Source organism: Pogona vitticeps, chromosome 11 (assembly GCF_051106095.1).
Source record: "Pogona vitticeps strain Pit_001003342236 chromosome 11, PviZW2.1, whole genome shotgun sequence".
NCBI lineage: Eukaryota > Metazoa > Chordata > Lepidosauria > Squamata > Agamidae > Pogona > Pogona vitticeps.
In genome coordinates this window covers 3,888,508-3,904,782 of record NC_135793.1, presented here as the reverse complement: position 1 = coordinate 3,904,782, position 16,275 = coordinate 3,888,508, and the positions used below count along the sequence as shown (strand labels likewise).

Here is a 16,275-nt window from a genome sequence, read left to right as displayed (position 1 = left end):
TAAGAGTCTTTTGTCTGTATGCTGGCAGCAACTGACCACAAGTTAACACAGAATTGTAGGGATACTCCATCTGGACAATAACAACTTTCGACTTGGATGTCGGAGGAGATGCATTCCAATAAGATCTGGTCCGAATTAGGTTTGTTTAAGACAGCTTGAAGGATCGTTTTTGCCAAACTGGCCAAAAAAATAAAAAATAAAAAGACAAGTGCAACGTGGTACAATCAGAGTTCCTTAACTGTTACCAAAGGAACAAATACAGCTGCTGATTTTATCACGTCTCAGATGCAGATCTTGGAATCTTGCCTCATGAAAGATCTTGGAGAATTTCACCAGATGGATTTTTTTTTTCAAAAACTGTCTCAAGGAGACTGGAAGCTTGACGTAAAGCAGTGCTTGGGTTCCCAGATGTTCTTGGAATACAACTCAAGGAAATCCAGGCAAGCATAGCCAATTGTGAAGGTTTCTGGGAGTTGTAGTCCAAGAAGATCTTGGACTAAAGAGGTGGCAACCTTAATTCAATAGCAGAAACATGACACATGAATTTAAACCTAGCCTTTAAAAGCGAAGTACAGTAAGCCATTTCCCTTGATGTAAAATCCTTTCCTTATCTTTTTTTTTTTAAAAGAAGTTGGAGAACGTTGAGAAAAAGGCCTGTCAAATAATTCGGCTGGACAAAATTCTCACCCACCCTTCACTGCCTATCTAAAATCAGCTGGGATAAAGTTCCTGTAAAAACAAGTCACTCTTTGAAAAGAAGAAATGGCTATTTTTATGTCAGCATACATTTTATGATTAGATTTATTTCTGTGCCAAGTACAGTTTCCACATGAGTTGCACATAATGTCTTCAGTCTAGTCCTGAACTACTTTATTAGGCTAAAAAATGCATCAACGTTCTCTCTGTCCTTTCTAGAATATACCCACAAAACACGAGAAAGCTATTCTGGCAAAGCAGGAGTGACACAGATGAAGCAGGACAGCTTTTTCTACGTTTATGATTTAATACACACTTAATTGTTAATTGCCCAGAAATCATAGGTCATGGGCCAGCTAAGAAATATAGAAGTGTTGGCGTTTTTTTCTAACCTCGCATGCTGCCTTTAGCAGATTTGGATGGGAGGGACCTTTCTGGGCTCAAGGTAACTGTCAATCTATCCAGCACTAACCAATCATTTCCCTCCCCACCTCTGATTTCAAAGAGAACCCCGCCTCTGTGCTCAGAGCTCTTTTTCCCTCTAGACCTCTATGGAGGTCTGCTGTGGAAAGCCGTCATGTTTGTCAGTTTGCTGTTTGTTCTGTTCAATGGTAAGTAAAGCAAACTTTTATTCTTTCTCCTACCAATGTCTCAGAGTGAGTTATTGAGACTGTAAGGGCTGGTTGATGAGAAAAAGTGATGGACCAATTTGGGGGACTTGAAGCTATTTAGCTTTGTGAATCCTCACATGTCTGCTGTACAGCTAGAGGAATTTAACCAAAATTCAAAAGTCTACAACAACGAGCAGGTAAGATAAACTCTATTCAAAAAATAATTTCCATTTGTTTAATGCAGAATCAAACTATATGCTTCGGGGGAGGGGGGGGAATCAGATCGACTCTACAGCCCACGAGTTTTCTCCCTTCATTGGGTTTTCTAGATCTACGCACAGATTGCTCCCCCTTCCCTTTTTTTCCATGATGCTATTTCCTGCTTCACCTTCCTCCATTTTGATTTGGGAGCCAGGCGGGCTCCGTAATGGCTGGGTGAGCCAAGCTGCCAACATGGAAGCCAGTTCTGGGATCCTGTGAAGCATTTTGGCAAGTAGTTTTCTCCTGCACTATAAACGACCGTGCTTCTTTTGATATTTAAAAAAAAAATCAAGAACACTGCACTTGGTGGGGATAGACCCAATCATTTGAACAAACCTCAAGGATCCAATCACTCTGTCCCTTTGGGCTTACTGCTGCACCCACATCATCATCATCGTGTGCTGTCAAATCAATTCTAACACATAGCCTTTCTAGGGTATCCTAGGTAAAGAGTGCTCAGAAGTGCTTTACCCTTCCCTTCCTCTAGGGGTGCTATAGGGCTGTGTGCAGCTGGCCCAAGGCTACCCAGGCTGGCTCTTCTCTCAGGAGGCACAGAGGGGAATCGAACTCCCAGCCTCTAGTTCTGTAGCCAGATACCTAACTCCCTGAGCTATTCTGCCTGCTCTCTGAACCCTTCCCTTCAGCATGCTTGTGTAGCACCCACCACCTGATGGCATCCAGAGATGTTAAACAAAACAACAGCCATGTCGACTGGGGGGACGATTGCATTTGTAATCCATGAATCCTGGAGAAGTCCAAAGCAGCTCCTGCATTTTTGGGTGCAGCCAAGGACTCATGCACGCACACCATAGAAAACACAAGGATTCTAGGCTATTTTAAGGCAGAGTCGAGCCCTAAAGGCACAGTCAACTTATAAAACAAGAACAGTTGTCAGATGGGCTGGATGGGTTTTTAAAACTCCTTTGGGCCATGTTCTTTCATTCGAGCTCCACCCTGATCGCAGGATAATATGGTTAGTAATAATTTGAAAGCGTCATGACTCACCCACTTATTGTTTTATTAAAATGCTTTATCACCTCACCGTGCATGCTTTGCTGTCTTTTCCTAAAGCAGAGGGAACAGCTGCCAAAACCCTGGAGATTTGGCTTCCAGCTTTCTTTCTAGTTGAGTTTCGGTGGGGTAAGGCCAGCTGTGCAGAGCTGCGAAGCTCCGTCAGAGATCCTGGAGAAACCAGCCCTCTCTCTGCCTCTGAGAAATGAACCTCGCAGGGTTTTTATGGATAAAATACTTATCGGAGCAGGACAAGCACCTCACCACTCTGTTGGAGTTGTCTTTCCAAAATACTAAACACCCTGATCTTGTCAATTTCCATTTCCTCGCCTTATATAGCTCAGGGGTTCAGGTCTCCGGCTGCAGCGCTGGAGGTTGGGAGTTTGATTCTCCCACTAGGCCTTCCTTGACAGGGGCTGGACTGGATGACCCATGGGGTCCCTTCCAGCTCTGTCGTTCTGAGATGAGGAAGATGATTCTTAGAAATCTCACCTCTTTCCAAGCTGTATATATAGAAAAGTGTGAGTTTTGGTCAACTCTTAACAAAATCTGAAATGGAGTTCCGTTCATCTTGCCATCATTCCAGAATTTATTGACTACACTGACTTATTTATTCATTTATTTACTGCTGTCCTGCTCTTTCACTTCTTTCTGAGCGGCTTTCCTCCCACCTCCAGTGAGAAAATATAGGCGATGCAGGAGGACACGTGGGTTGAATGCAAATCGATCAAATCTGCTCTCTCTCAAATGTCTCAAAGAAGCAGAGGCCAATAAAAGTGTAGCCTAAAACATCTGAAACTTTGAAGAAGCAACACGGTGAAAAATGACTAGCTTTCCCTCGACATGGAACTACTTGCAAAAATTACAAGAGAGCATCTTTCGGAATAAAGCTGCCTAAAATACCTTAATTTTTATATAAGCGGGGGATTCTCTGACCAACAGCATTTTCCTTTTCTTAAAAGTAGTCCATCTACATCAAAGACAGGGAGATGCCCAATCTGGTCCAGTGGAGAGAGTAAGACATTAGGGCTTAAGAGTCCTGGGTTCGAATGCCCACACAAGGTGTGGAACGGGTAAAGCCACTCCTTAAATATCTCACTTAAGCTCTAGTAGGGTTGCATCGGTTCTGTCCCAATGGTGTATAAGACAACATGGAGAACCACTGTGGCACAGTGGTGAAGAAACTTGATTTGGGAGATGCGAGTTCTAATTCTGAGCAGAGAAACTCCTTGGTTGACCTTCAGGCTACTCTCTCTAAACCTGAGCTACTTCGCAAGGTTATTTTAGGAACTAAAGTGGGGAAGAAGAGAACGACATGGTCAGCTTTGGACTTATTGGATGAAAAGCATGATCTGAATGAAACTAAGAATGTACTAAGAAATCAATACATGATGATCATCATCATCATCTATGTTGTAGCATTTATTTTTTTACACTACAAATATTGGTTTAATAATAACCATGAATTCTGGCAGGCCTTTTCAGGGTTTTCTAGCTAGAGAATAGTCAGAAGTGCTTTACCCCTCCCATCCTCTAGGGGTGCCATGGGACAGTGCAGCTGGCCCAAGGCCACCCAGGCTGGCTTTTCTCCCAGGAGGCACAGCAGGGAATTGAACTCCCAGCCTCTAGCTCTGCAGCCAGATACCTAAACCACTGAGCTATCCAGGCAGTGCTTCCTTTCTACCACACTACCCCATGTTCCTCTTTCCCTCCCCTCGCTACCTTGCGTATATCTAAGCTGTAAAAATACTACTGAGATGACTCATCTGAATACTGTCTGGGTCTTATTGTTTAAAAACGTATAAACTGGTTTGGATTTTCTTTTTAAAGTTTACGTTAGGAAGACTAATGCAGCCTCAAGGTTTTTTGTCATCATTTTACGTTGCTGTTCTGAAAGGATTCCGAAGAAATTTGGTCATCTAAACATCCTGCAACTTGTACCGTGAGCAAGAAGGTACTAACATAATTCCCCTTAACCGATGTGTACCTGACATGTAAATGCAAATGAATTAGACCAAAGGGACATTGGGTTATATGTTACACAATGAAAATATCAGAGTGCGATGAGTTTGAATTTGCCACCTCCTCTCCCTATGAGTTTCTCTGCAGCACCTGTGTTTATGTTTGGGGAATGCTGAACGTGCAAGAACAGAGGACTGGAATTCTAGTTCAGTTGGTAGCTATAAATATATTTCAAAAAGTAAAATTCACAAAAGTGGGAGAAATATGGTTGAAAGCATAAAATTAATAGTTGCAGCTACACTTCCCCCAAAAGCAAAGAAACTGAGACTTCATATCAACCCCCACCACCTCACTCAGAGCATGGAGAAAGCAATGCATCCTTCTTCTACCTTAACTTCTACCCCAAGTAAACACTATAGCACAATCTTCCTAGCATTTCCTTCATAATATTTCACTCTGTTCGTGTGGAAGAGGTGAAATGAAACAAAGTTTTGATAGAGTTGACATCTATGGTTTGCGGTACAATCCTGTCCACAATTACATGATACTAATCTAAATCTATTGACCCATATTGTGAGAAGGAAGTCTTGTTGTTTTTAACTTAGTCTTAAGAAAGTATTGGGTATTGTGTTTTTGTTTCCTTCAGGGAATCAATTAATGAAATTCACCTCTTGCATCTACTTGGGATAGAAATTAAGACAAGACAGGTGCATAAATGGGTTCCCTAAATGGGTTAGGGAGAGTATATGTGTTCCTAATTCATTTGTTGGAGGATACAGCTTCCATCATAACTTTTTGCTGGAAACCCAAGATTTTCTTCTATTATTTATTTATTTCAGATTTTCCCCTGCATTTTGAAACATGGGACCATTTCATATGAATACTAGGAAGAAAAAAAACACCATCTCTTTAGAGATGAACTTAAGGCAAGAATCGTTTAAACAGTTTGGTTAAATGTTTAATGAATTGATCAGCCAACTAAGGATGGAAGGAATTACACACCACCTTGGTTTATTTCTCATTTCAATCTTAAGAAAGCATTCCCCATCCCTCTCACTAGGCAACAGAATTCTTTTAAGATGGCAACGAGTTTGTTTCAGAAATGCTTTAAAATAAGCTTGAGGCAATTATGTAAATATATAAATATCCCAATTGCATAGGGAACATTTTCTTAGTTGAACAAAATATTTGTCAGCTCAGATAACAATCCTTGTATTTGATGTAGCAGGCACAGAAAATGAAAGCTTATGCCCCATAAAAAATATTAGTGTTTTAGGTGTGACAAGACTCCTGTTATTTTGGATGCAACAGACTGGAAATGTAATTAATGGAAGTGATCCATTAACTAAAGGTTGCAATTCTGTCTGAGATGCTAGGCTGCTGGATAGGACAGAATGATTTTGTAAATTCCAGTGGGAGTTGGAAGGGAGAGAAGACAGCTAGAAATGTCTAGTCTATGTTTAACTAGAAGACAAAAAAATTATATCCAATGCATGGCCAACGGATTTTTGTCTAGAGAGTAGAGCACTAACCATCAGAGAGCTGAGATGCCAAACAACAGCCATTTGAGATGGATTTACTGAACAAAGGAGAATCCTCACTGTCTAACAATGCCAAAGGAAATGAATAACTTTGGGATTCGGGATATCTTAAATCCATTGTATCCCAAGCAGCTGTGATAGAATCAAAGGCATCTACAAGATCAACATGTCTCAACCTTTGACTCTCCAGATACTGTGGACTTCAACTCCTAGATTCCCCGGCCATGCTGACTGGGGCTTCTTGGGGGTTGAAGTCCAAACATCTGGAGGGACAAAGGATGGCAAACATTGCTCTATATTCTATAGCACAGTGGTGTTCTAGAATAGTTGTCCTGAACCTTGGGTCTCAAGATTATGGGGATCTAGCATCATTTTGAGATGTTTCTGTTAGGTGGAGGTGGACCCGGTCCCTAGCAGCTGGACGCCACGAACACACAACAAAGCACACAAGGATGAAAGAGAGGAGCAGGAGCGGCACAGAATCAGTACCACCATAAACTGGCGGCATGCCTTTCCATCCCCAAGAAAGAGCTGCTACAGGGCACAGAGAAATCAGCCCGTCTTCCAGAGGAGAGCAGCTACAGATAAACAGTCTCGGTCTGGTTTAGCTTTGCGGCAGCCCTAATGTTCCTTTGTTTGAAGAAGGTCTCAAACAGAATCTGGATTTCCTTTTCCAAAGATAAATGATTCGCCTCTTGTTTGTTTTGCTGGAGCAATAAAAGAAGGAAAAACAGCAGAGAGGATAAGCTGGGATTTTATGACGGTGGATGTTCCAAGATACTGTTGGGCTAATCCTGCCATGGATTCTGTTCTGCCCAGAGTCCTCAGCCCTCAGCAGCTCTCTTCCAAACCCTCCCAGCCTTTGGACAAATGGCTAGCCTTTATGGCAAGGGGTAAACAGGGGTTTAATTCTGCCCTATGCTCTTCCTGTCCTGCATGACCCCCAGAAGACTAGAGTGGACCTCCTTGAGTTTGTAAGAAGTAAGACATTGGGCAAGGTGGGCAGCCACGGCCCTTCCAGATGTTTTCCAGCTACAAGTTCCATAATCCCTCATTGCTGGCAGTACTGGCTGGGGGTTGACAGTCATACTCAGGGACGGGGATCCGAGTTGCACTTAAGTTGGACTTAAGTAACGCCGGTGACTCAACTCAGCCTTGACTTAGGATTTTTCTCCCAATGACTCCATTTGCAATTCAAAGACCCACCCACCCGCCTACCTTTTTTTTTCCCCCTGGAGAAAAGAGCTTGTTTTTAATAGGAACTTGGGATTTGTTACCAAAAACTTGAACTCAGGACTCAGAACCAAAGATTCGCCAACCTCCCTGGTGATGACACACCAGAATCTTCACCTGGAAGGCTGCAACTACATTGCCTTGAGGCGGACAAACTTCATGAATTCTTGGCCAAATAATGTGAGCTGATTAACTATGGCTCTTTTAAACACTCAAATTTGGGGGTTTCCACCAAGCTAACAGAGTCACAGAAATCACTGAGCCAAAGTAGATATCTGTATTTCTCTTCAGCTATGCAGCCAGAGAGAGAGAGAGAGAGAGAGAGAGAGAGAGAGAGAGAGAGAGAGAGAGAGAGAGAGAGAGAGAGAAGCATTGGTTTTTTCCTTCTTGAACTTTCTATATATGCTTCCCAAAACTAGATACTCTTCAGAAGGGAACTACAAACCCCATCATCCCCAATAAGCACCCCCTTATTGAGACCAGGTCCATTCAAAATATCTGGCCGGCAGCCATGTGGTGAAAGCTACCCAACCTTAATTTATTGGGAGTGGAAAGAACTATAATAAAAAGCAAGTCTTAACAGAGAGTCGGAGCTAAACGGCTGCATAGCTGAGCCGTTCAGGTCTCTGGCGGCAAAGCCAGAGGTTGGGAGTTCAATTCCCGCACTGGGCCTCCTTGATAGAGGCTGGACGCAATGACCCACAGGGTCCCTTCCAGCTCTGCCATTCTAAGATGCTGTTGATAATGGTTGTGCCTGATGGGTGTCTGAGTGAGGAAAGGCTCTTTAGATGGGCGGAGGGTGGGGGGAGCACAGGTGTCAGGCAGGAAAACATGAAGACATACGTGATGAGAGATAAGGTCAGGAGAAGGCCAGGAAAGGCTTTGAAGATAAGAAGGAGAGCTGCTGAAATCCGACAGGATCACACGTAAGGCATTCTTGCCCTGCCTGTCCATGCATGCAAAACGGAGCGCTTTCACCAACCTCCAACCCTACAGAAACAAAACACTTTGAATCCAAGTCATATCAATCCAGGCATCAAGAGTAAGGAGGGAAAAGCCAGCCTTAAAAGAGAGCTGGTCGTGCCAACGACGGATCTAGGAGAACTATTTCCAATTCTGTTATGCTATGATGCTACGAATTCGCGCCAGCAAAAATTGGTCTTGAGTTTCGCCATTGCTGATCACGAACACAAGGGCTTAGCAACGATGGCACCCTATAGGACGCTCACTGCAGCCGAGAGGTTTTTCAATACTTCGCAGAAACTAGTTTCACACACCAGGAAGCCTGCCCAACGGGCAGCACCTCTGGTCACACAAAATGGTGGCAGGATACATGCAGATCATCATTCTGCTTTAAACAAATCATAATGAATTTATTCCTAGTTTGCAATATTGTGTTTGTTGCTAATCTACCTGTACTGTATATGTATATGCACATACACGCACACACACAATATGAACAAATATACACATGCATATACAACAACGTTGAAAACAACAGAAACAAATGCTCAACAATAACAATAACAATAACAATAACAATAACAATAACAACAACAACAACAACAACAATGTACCATCAAGGCAATTTTAACTTATGGAAACCCTTTGTCAGTTTTTTCCAGGTAGAGAATAAACTTTTGCCTTCTTTTGGGGGTGCCCTGGGATTGAGCAGCTGGCCCAAGGCCACACAGGCTGGTTCTTCTCCCTGGGAAGATAGTGGGGAATTGAATTCCCAACCTCTGGCTCCACAGTCAGAGACCTGACTCATTGAACAGTCCAGCCACGTAGACAGATCACAGAAGACCTCTACATATGAAAGGGCATCAGTGTATTAGATGGCCATTGGGCGGATAGATAAAAACACCAATTCCGTTGAGTCGCATCTGATTTATGGAGAACCCTAGTAGGGTTTTCTCAGGGCATGTGAGGTTTTTAAGGAATGGCTTTACCAGTGCCAACTCCCAGTGTGTTTCCATGGTCAAGTGGGGATTTGAACCCAGGTTTCCAGACTCTGTCCACTATGGGCTCTCCCATCATGCTACACTGACTCTTACACTAATCCACACCGTTGTGAATATTCTACCTCTGCAAGTGGAGACGCTACAGGTCTCCAAACAGGACTGTTGAAGCTCATTCCTCAAACACACCAAGCCTCCCAGCACCTCTGAGGGTACAACAGAACAGGGGCTCCCAACCTTGGATCTCCAGAGGCTCTTGGACTACAACTCCCAGAAGCCTTCACTACTGGCTGTGCTGGCCAGGATTTCTGGGAGTTGGAGTCCAAGAACATCTGGAGACCCAAGGTTGGCAACCACTGCTCTCGAAGCAAACATCCAGAGCCAAAAGAGATTTTGGATTCCTGTTACAACATCTGTCTGTGTTGTGTTTTTTTAAATAAGAAGTGGGGAAGGAGGTCTTAAGTGTGGTCGTTTTTGCCAAATAGAAATTCAACTCGTCTCCTGGGCGGGGGGGGGGGGGGAACACAACAACCGAAAAGAAGGAAATTAAAAAAAAGTCCTTTCGTGACTAGGAAAGTTTGAGACGTGAGCCGGACTCTGGTGGTGCTTTTCCTCCAGGCCACACTTTTCTTGGCCATTCGGATGGAAAGCTACCAAAGCAAACACGTGTGTTAAGATCTCTCATTTTTCAGCCGATAACAGTCCTTTTGTTGTAAGAGGCTGGTTTTCTGTTCTCCTGACTAGCAGGAAACAGGAGGAGAATTCCACATGAGACAACGCGCTTGCACTGGAACCGCTCCACTGAAAGCTGTGAGGATACTTTGGTGTAAGCTGCTGGAAGCCAAGCGTTTGTGGTTCAAGCTTTGGGAAGGACTTGACGAAAATACTCCGGGAGTCACTTTGAAAGGGTCTTCCTTGTCCTTCTGCCCCTTTGATCAGCTTTCCCTCTACCTTCTGTTGGCCAAATCCAGATCACCTGGAATACATACGTGATCTTGCGATAGGCATGAACCACCAGTTCAGCGGTTTGTGGTGGTTCGTATTCTGGCCAAACAGTGTTTCCCAGCCCTACCTCCTCTAGCAGCCACCCACTCAGAGGCAGCACCCAAAGTAGGGGAGGCAGGGAAACCAGGGCGCTAACACTCTGCAGGTGTACATATTTCTATTTGCATTTATGTTTAAATTCTACATATTTCTATTTGCATTCATGTTTAAATTCTATGATTAGTAGTGGCTGAATGAGCAAAGCTGTTAAATCAACAATGAAGTCAGATAAGATGGTGGTCTGTAAACGTATTGCCTGCTCCTACATTTCTGACATGTATAATGACCATGTGGTTCTCTTTTGTTTCAATTGGATAAATAAGTTATAAAACACAACCCTTTTCAAACAGGAAGCTGCAGTGAACTAAAGTCTGGCCTTTATCAGCATTTGCCTAATTTAGGAAAAGGATTATTTCCAACACACCCAAATGGCTCTTGCGGGACATTTGAGCTAACAACCAGTTTGAAGATCAGAAAATACTGCTTCTAATGGTTTGACTTGTAACAGGGGAATATAAGAATCTATTTCCCAGTAAGATTCATAACAGGGAATATTTAAAGGACTGCTGGACCCTTTTAAGTTGGAAGTACATTATTATCTCATTCCATGCTCCAGTGTTTGAAAATAATTGTTGTCATTACTCCCTATAGTGTTTGGAAAAGATGAGCTATTATGCCATTTATTTTGATGTTCCTTACTTTTTCTTTAATTTGCTTTGGGAAGAACCTTAGGATTGACCATGGAGAAGCAATACTAAAAAGAAGTCTTCACACCTTAATAGCTTCAAAATCTTCTTGAAAAATAAGTTCTGGAAGTAACTAGAAAGCACAACTATTTACGGAAAAATATGGTACTTCATAAGATTTTTGTGGGAGTAAAGAAGAAGAGATAACGTATATATTCCCTGGGAAAAGGCACAAGGATAAAACTCAGCTGAACTTGTTTTAATCTCTTGGTTTCAACAGAATGTACTATAACAGATCTACCTGTTGTTACCTAGATTGTAAGCTTATTATACCACAACTAAACTCAAGACTCAAGGAAGTTATGTTCCATACATTTCAATGCGATTTTAACACAATGAACTAACTCTGAAATTTGGCCCATGGATCCTGAAGGCAGTCTAATGGGGATTAGTTTCAAGGAAGTAACAATGTGGAATTTTTGGATTTCTTGGTTTAGAAAACCTATAGATTTCCATTTTGGGAGTTCTACCTGACAGACAGATGCCTTACGTATCCTTGAAGGTGGCTCACCTGGAAGAAAGTCCTCAGCTGGAAAGCTTTGAGGCTGAGCTAGGCCTAGCTTCTCTTAGCTTCCTATTCAGGAAAAAATGCTCCCAGCTTGCACTGGGGCAGGAACAGGAAGCTTGGGTGGAACTAGGCCGAGCTAGGCCTCAAAGCCTTCTAAGCTGAAGCCTTTCTCCCAGGTGAGCCAGATTCAGGCACCTGTAAGGGGTCTGCCAGGCAAAACTCCCAAAATGGAAATCTATAGGTTTCTAGTCCAAGAAAGCAGAAAATTCCATCTGTAATCATTGTATTAAGTAACCAGTTCCAACAACTCTTCAGCCCCAATTCACCAAAAATGTGCACCTCTCCTCACATGGAAAGAACTAGGAGTTTAAAATAAATCGGAATATGGTAGAAAGTGAAACTCATACCTTTCCACACTGTAGGAACCTCATGGAACTACCACTGATCTGGCTGTATAGGTTTATTTCTCTGTCCCAACCTAGTCTCCCATAGGGAAGTTTTCACAGCTGTTGAAACAGGACCTGGGAAACATTTCTAGCCCTGGCATTCGATGCATCTCTCTTCAAAAGTTAAGTTTATCAGGCCCTTAGTTAACTGTGTCTCACATTGCAGCCCAAGCTAGCTTCCTGTAGCATAACCAGTGCTCCTGCAATTGACACATACATTTGGAACTGTTGCCATGCATTACACATCGTCAATTTCCCTACCCATGCAAGGAGCAGCTTTCTTGCAACTACAATGACTAAATGTCCACGGAGACCTATGTCTTCCTGGGCAGAATTGCTTAGCAATGTTCTGCTTTTCTCTTAAAACCAACAACACCTGTCCTGAAAAAGAGAGGATGAAGTTTAAGGAATGAAATTGACTAGACCCGATGATCTCAAGAGCGGGTCTAGTCAATTTCGGCTGTCCCTGAAAACTTGAGAAAGTAACTGCTAGAGGAGCAAGGGCGAAAAGGTCCTTTTTAAACATACTTTTGCTTTGTGACAGACCAGCCACATGTTCTGTGCTCGCTTTCAGCTACACCTAGCAAGGATGCTGGAAATAAATAAACAGATCACTCTTCCGAGAAGTATCCCTTTCCAGGTTTTGGACTAGGGTTGGTGGAAGGATACCTGTAGTGCTGGAGGAGAGCTTTTCTGGGCCGCCAGAAAGACAAACCAGTGGGTGCTAGAGCTTATCAAACCTGAACTCTCTCGGGAGACAGGAAGATAGAAGTTGAGGCTGTTTGGGCACATCAGCAGAAGGCAGGATTCTCTGGTAAAGACCATAATGCTAGGAAAGGTAGAAGGCAGCAAGAAAAGAGGAAGACCCAATACAAGATGGATTGACCCCCTAAATGAAGCCACAGGCTTGAGTTTGCTGATGGCACATAACGACAAATATTAAATATGACCTTATATTAAAAGAAATAGTAAGCCACACTGCCTGTCTTGTTGACCTTAAACCAGCCATGTGCATTGCATTGACCTTGACCCATGGCCAATATTGCAATAAAGCTCTAACTACCTGTACAGGATCCTTAGATGCGCATAGAATATGAATTAACATCTTTTGCGTCTGACAGCAAAAGTCCTGGGGCTACTTTTGCCATAACAAGAGCGGAAACATTGTCTCCTTTTCCTTCCTAAGGTAACTGTTATCTATTTGCTGTGGTTAGTTTTTTGTTTATTGCCCCCCCACACACTCCACAGTAAAAATGGGTTCAAAGCCACCTCATCCCCTATTGCTTAGGTGTTTAAAGGGAGCCCGAGATCAGCTTTGGAGAAAACAGCCAAAGAAATAGATGTCCCCATAGGACCTGATGGTCTGTGTAAGTCAAATGTCCCAGCAAAACACGCATGCAAGCATGCATAGCAGAAGGACGAAGGGTCTGCGGTTCTACCGGGGAGTTTGCAGGGAACGACAGACTTTCTCAAGGGCCGGTGGGATTTACTCCTGAGTAAAGGGGTGGGGGAATGAGGGCGCCTGAGCTCTCCGGTGTGGCCAAGTTATGTTTTGGCCTGAGAAGGCCCCACGTGGGTGGCGGACCAAGCCGGAGCCCTTCCCACCTCTGCCCACAGCGCTTTCGTCCGAACCGCCAACACGGGAGGAGCATCCACACGTGGGCTCTGCACCCGCGATTCTCCCACTAGCCAGACATCAAACGCCCACCCCCCCTTGAAGAACTGCGTTGGTTTTCCCCTGACATTCTCAGCACACACACACAGAGTTCCCTTTACTCTAGAGAAATCCCCTTCTTCCCCGGCCATCCAGCGCGTGGAGAGCCCCTTCAGCGCAGCTTCCTCGCGAGTAAGCCCTGCCCAAGCGTTCCTCTTTCAGCGGGGTGTGTGCGTGCGTGCGAGCCTTTTTCCTCGCGCCTAAAACGGTGCCGAACCGGATCGGGATCCGAACTCGGGAAAAAGGAGAACACTTACCGCGTCCACACGATCCGGCAACAGGCACAAAGCAGCCAGGAGAAAAAACACCCTGCAGGTGGGGGAAAATTATATAAAAATTCAAGTTATAACCATTTTTTTCCGGGGGGACGGGGGGGGGGAGAGACGATCAAGGCAGCCTCCCTTCCCTCTCCTCCCTCCCCCTCAATGGGGGAAACTCACCTTGCTCGCATGTTGCCGCCGGTCCGGTGGCGGGACGGCATCCCCCCCCCCCCCAAGGACCGGATCGCGCGCTCCTCCGCCCGGTTCAAGAGAAGGAAGCCGAGTTCGACGGCTGGAGGAGAGGAGGAGGAGGAGCCGGGAAGGGGGCGATCCTGGCCAGGCCGGTCCCGATCCTCCCCCCCCCAAGGCCCCCGCAAAGGACCGCTTAAGGTGGAAGGATCTGGCTCGGAGGGGGGGGCAGCCAGATCTCCGCGGATCCCGCGCCGAAGGCAGCCGCAGGAGCGCCCGGCGGCGTCGGGGAAGGGGGGGGGAGGGGGAGGGGGAGGGGAGGGGGAAGAGGCGGCGGAACGGGAGGGGGCGGGCCCGGCCGCGCTGTCAATCAGGAGAACACAAAGCAGGACGCCCAAAGCGGGAGGGGGTGCAGCGGTGCCCTCCTTTATGCCGGAGCCGCCTCATGGGCTTTGTAGTCTCTTCCCCCCTCCCCCTTCTCCTTTAGGAGAAGACCCGAGGGCGCCACTCCCGGACACGAGGAAGCTGCTAGCGGGAACCACTTTACTCGCGAGTAGGGCGGCGGACTCGTTTCCCAACTCTCTCCCCCCCCCCAAATTTTGGATCTTGCCCCTGCGCACCCCCTCCTTCTCACTTTTGTCTGAAGTTGCTTTTTTCCGGGCATCTCAGCCCCCTGAGATGTTTCTACTCGAGAGTAACACACACACACACACACACACACACACACACACACACACGTGCGCCCCCCATCCCAGGAGAAGCGTGTGCAGGGTGGTTCTCCTGCCGCCGTGTCCGTTCACACGACCGGACTGGGGGGGAGGGGAGAGAAAATCAAACGTATTTTGGGAAGGAGTGGCGTTTGAGGACGCCCTTGATAGAAAGGAAGCCCCCCCCTCCACCCCCGCAGCAGAAATAGCTTTCCTCTTGGCTTTTTAGCTGGCTGTAAGCCGCCTTGAACAGGAGGGGATCTGGCCAGGCGGTTAACAAAGGCATTAGCGGGCGGGGGAGAGGAATCGCTCGAGGAAGCCTTACTTGCGAGGAGAACAGCGCTGGAAATGGGTTGAAATGTTTGTTTTTTAAGAAGCTAAGAGTGTGAGTTTGCGTCCCTTTCCCTCGACCGAACCGTGGAAACGCGAAAGGCGGTTTACTTGGCTGCGTGGAAAGGCGTCTTCCGAGACTTTTCCCATACAGTATTCTCCGGAATGGCGAGGCTGGAAAATCCCGTTTTTTCCCCAAATTAAATAATCTAGAGAGGTGGGGCAACGCGTGTGTTTTGCTTCTGTGGCCCATTGTTGGTTCTGCCTTTCGTTCACACGATCCCGCAGCTTAAAGGGTGTTGTGGATCGCCCCTGATCTGACAAAACGTGGCCTAGGGGCCTTCTCCTGCCCCCACCCTTTTTCTTTTTCTTTTTGATGAAAACGCACTCCTTTTGTATTTAAAGATTAAAGAGCCTGGAATACACGTGAAAGTTTGGGAGTGTTTGGGTGTAATCAGAAACATCCTCTCATTCCCGGTGGCAGTGGGACCCAGGTTTAAGTGATTTGGAAGATAAACTCCCTAGAGGCTTCGTAGGTCCGTGTTCCGTTTTCCCCCTGGACGCTCTGCATCTCCGGGTCCTGTGCCGCCCAGCGCCGCTTAATCCGGAGCAGAACTGGTCCCCACATCAACCCAAGGAGCGACCTATAGGGTTGCCATTAGAATGGCCTTTACTCTCCTGCAAGGCGCCTCATCTGACCGATCCCAGAAAATAATACTAAATAAGGATGATTCCCTCTCCCCTCCCCCTTGCGACATCCTCCTCTCACCTGCGGTGGCTCTCATTAAAAAAAAAAGGTTCCAGCCATTTCATTTGGGGTGAAAGTCCCTGCTTCCTTTCCTTAATCTGCATCCACTATCATCACCCCGTGTCCACCCGAAATTAACTGGACACACAACACGCCTATAGAAAGAGAGAGAAGGTGGCGATCAGGTGCCCGATGAGAAAAGTCAGACCTTTCCGGACTACAACGCCCATCATCCCCGTCCTGACCGGGGAAGGGGCAATAGTCAGAGAATGATGGTTCCAAGAGTCACTTTCCTTAATGAGAGGAG

The 16,275-nt window shown here is 45.6% G+C and overlaps 1 protein-coding gene across 2 annotated transcripts in view; it reads right to left on the bottom strand.

Moving 5' to 3' along the window:
* The window catches only part of COL4A6 (collagen type IV alpha 6 chain), a 123,043-nt gene extending 108,578 nt beyond the window's left edge, over positions 1-14,465 (bottom strand). For both annotated transcript variants that reach the window (XM_072981252.2, XM_072981253.2), the window contains exons 1-2: positions 14,175-14,465; positions 13,992-14,043 (exon numbers count right to left, since the gene is read on the bottom strand). In XM_072981252.2, coding sequence (XP_072837353.2) covers positions 13,992-14,043; positions 14,175-14,215 — 93 coding nt within the window. In that variant the 5' untranslated portion in view covers positions 14,216-14,465. The remainder of the gene's footprint in view (positions 1-13,991; positions 14,044-14,174) is intronic.
* Between the last annotated feature and the right edge of the window lie 1,810 nt (positions 14,466-16,275).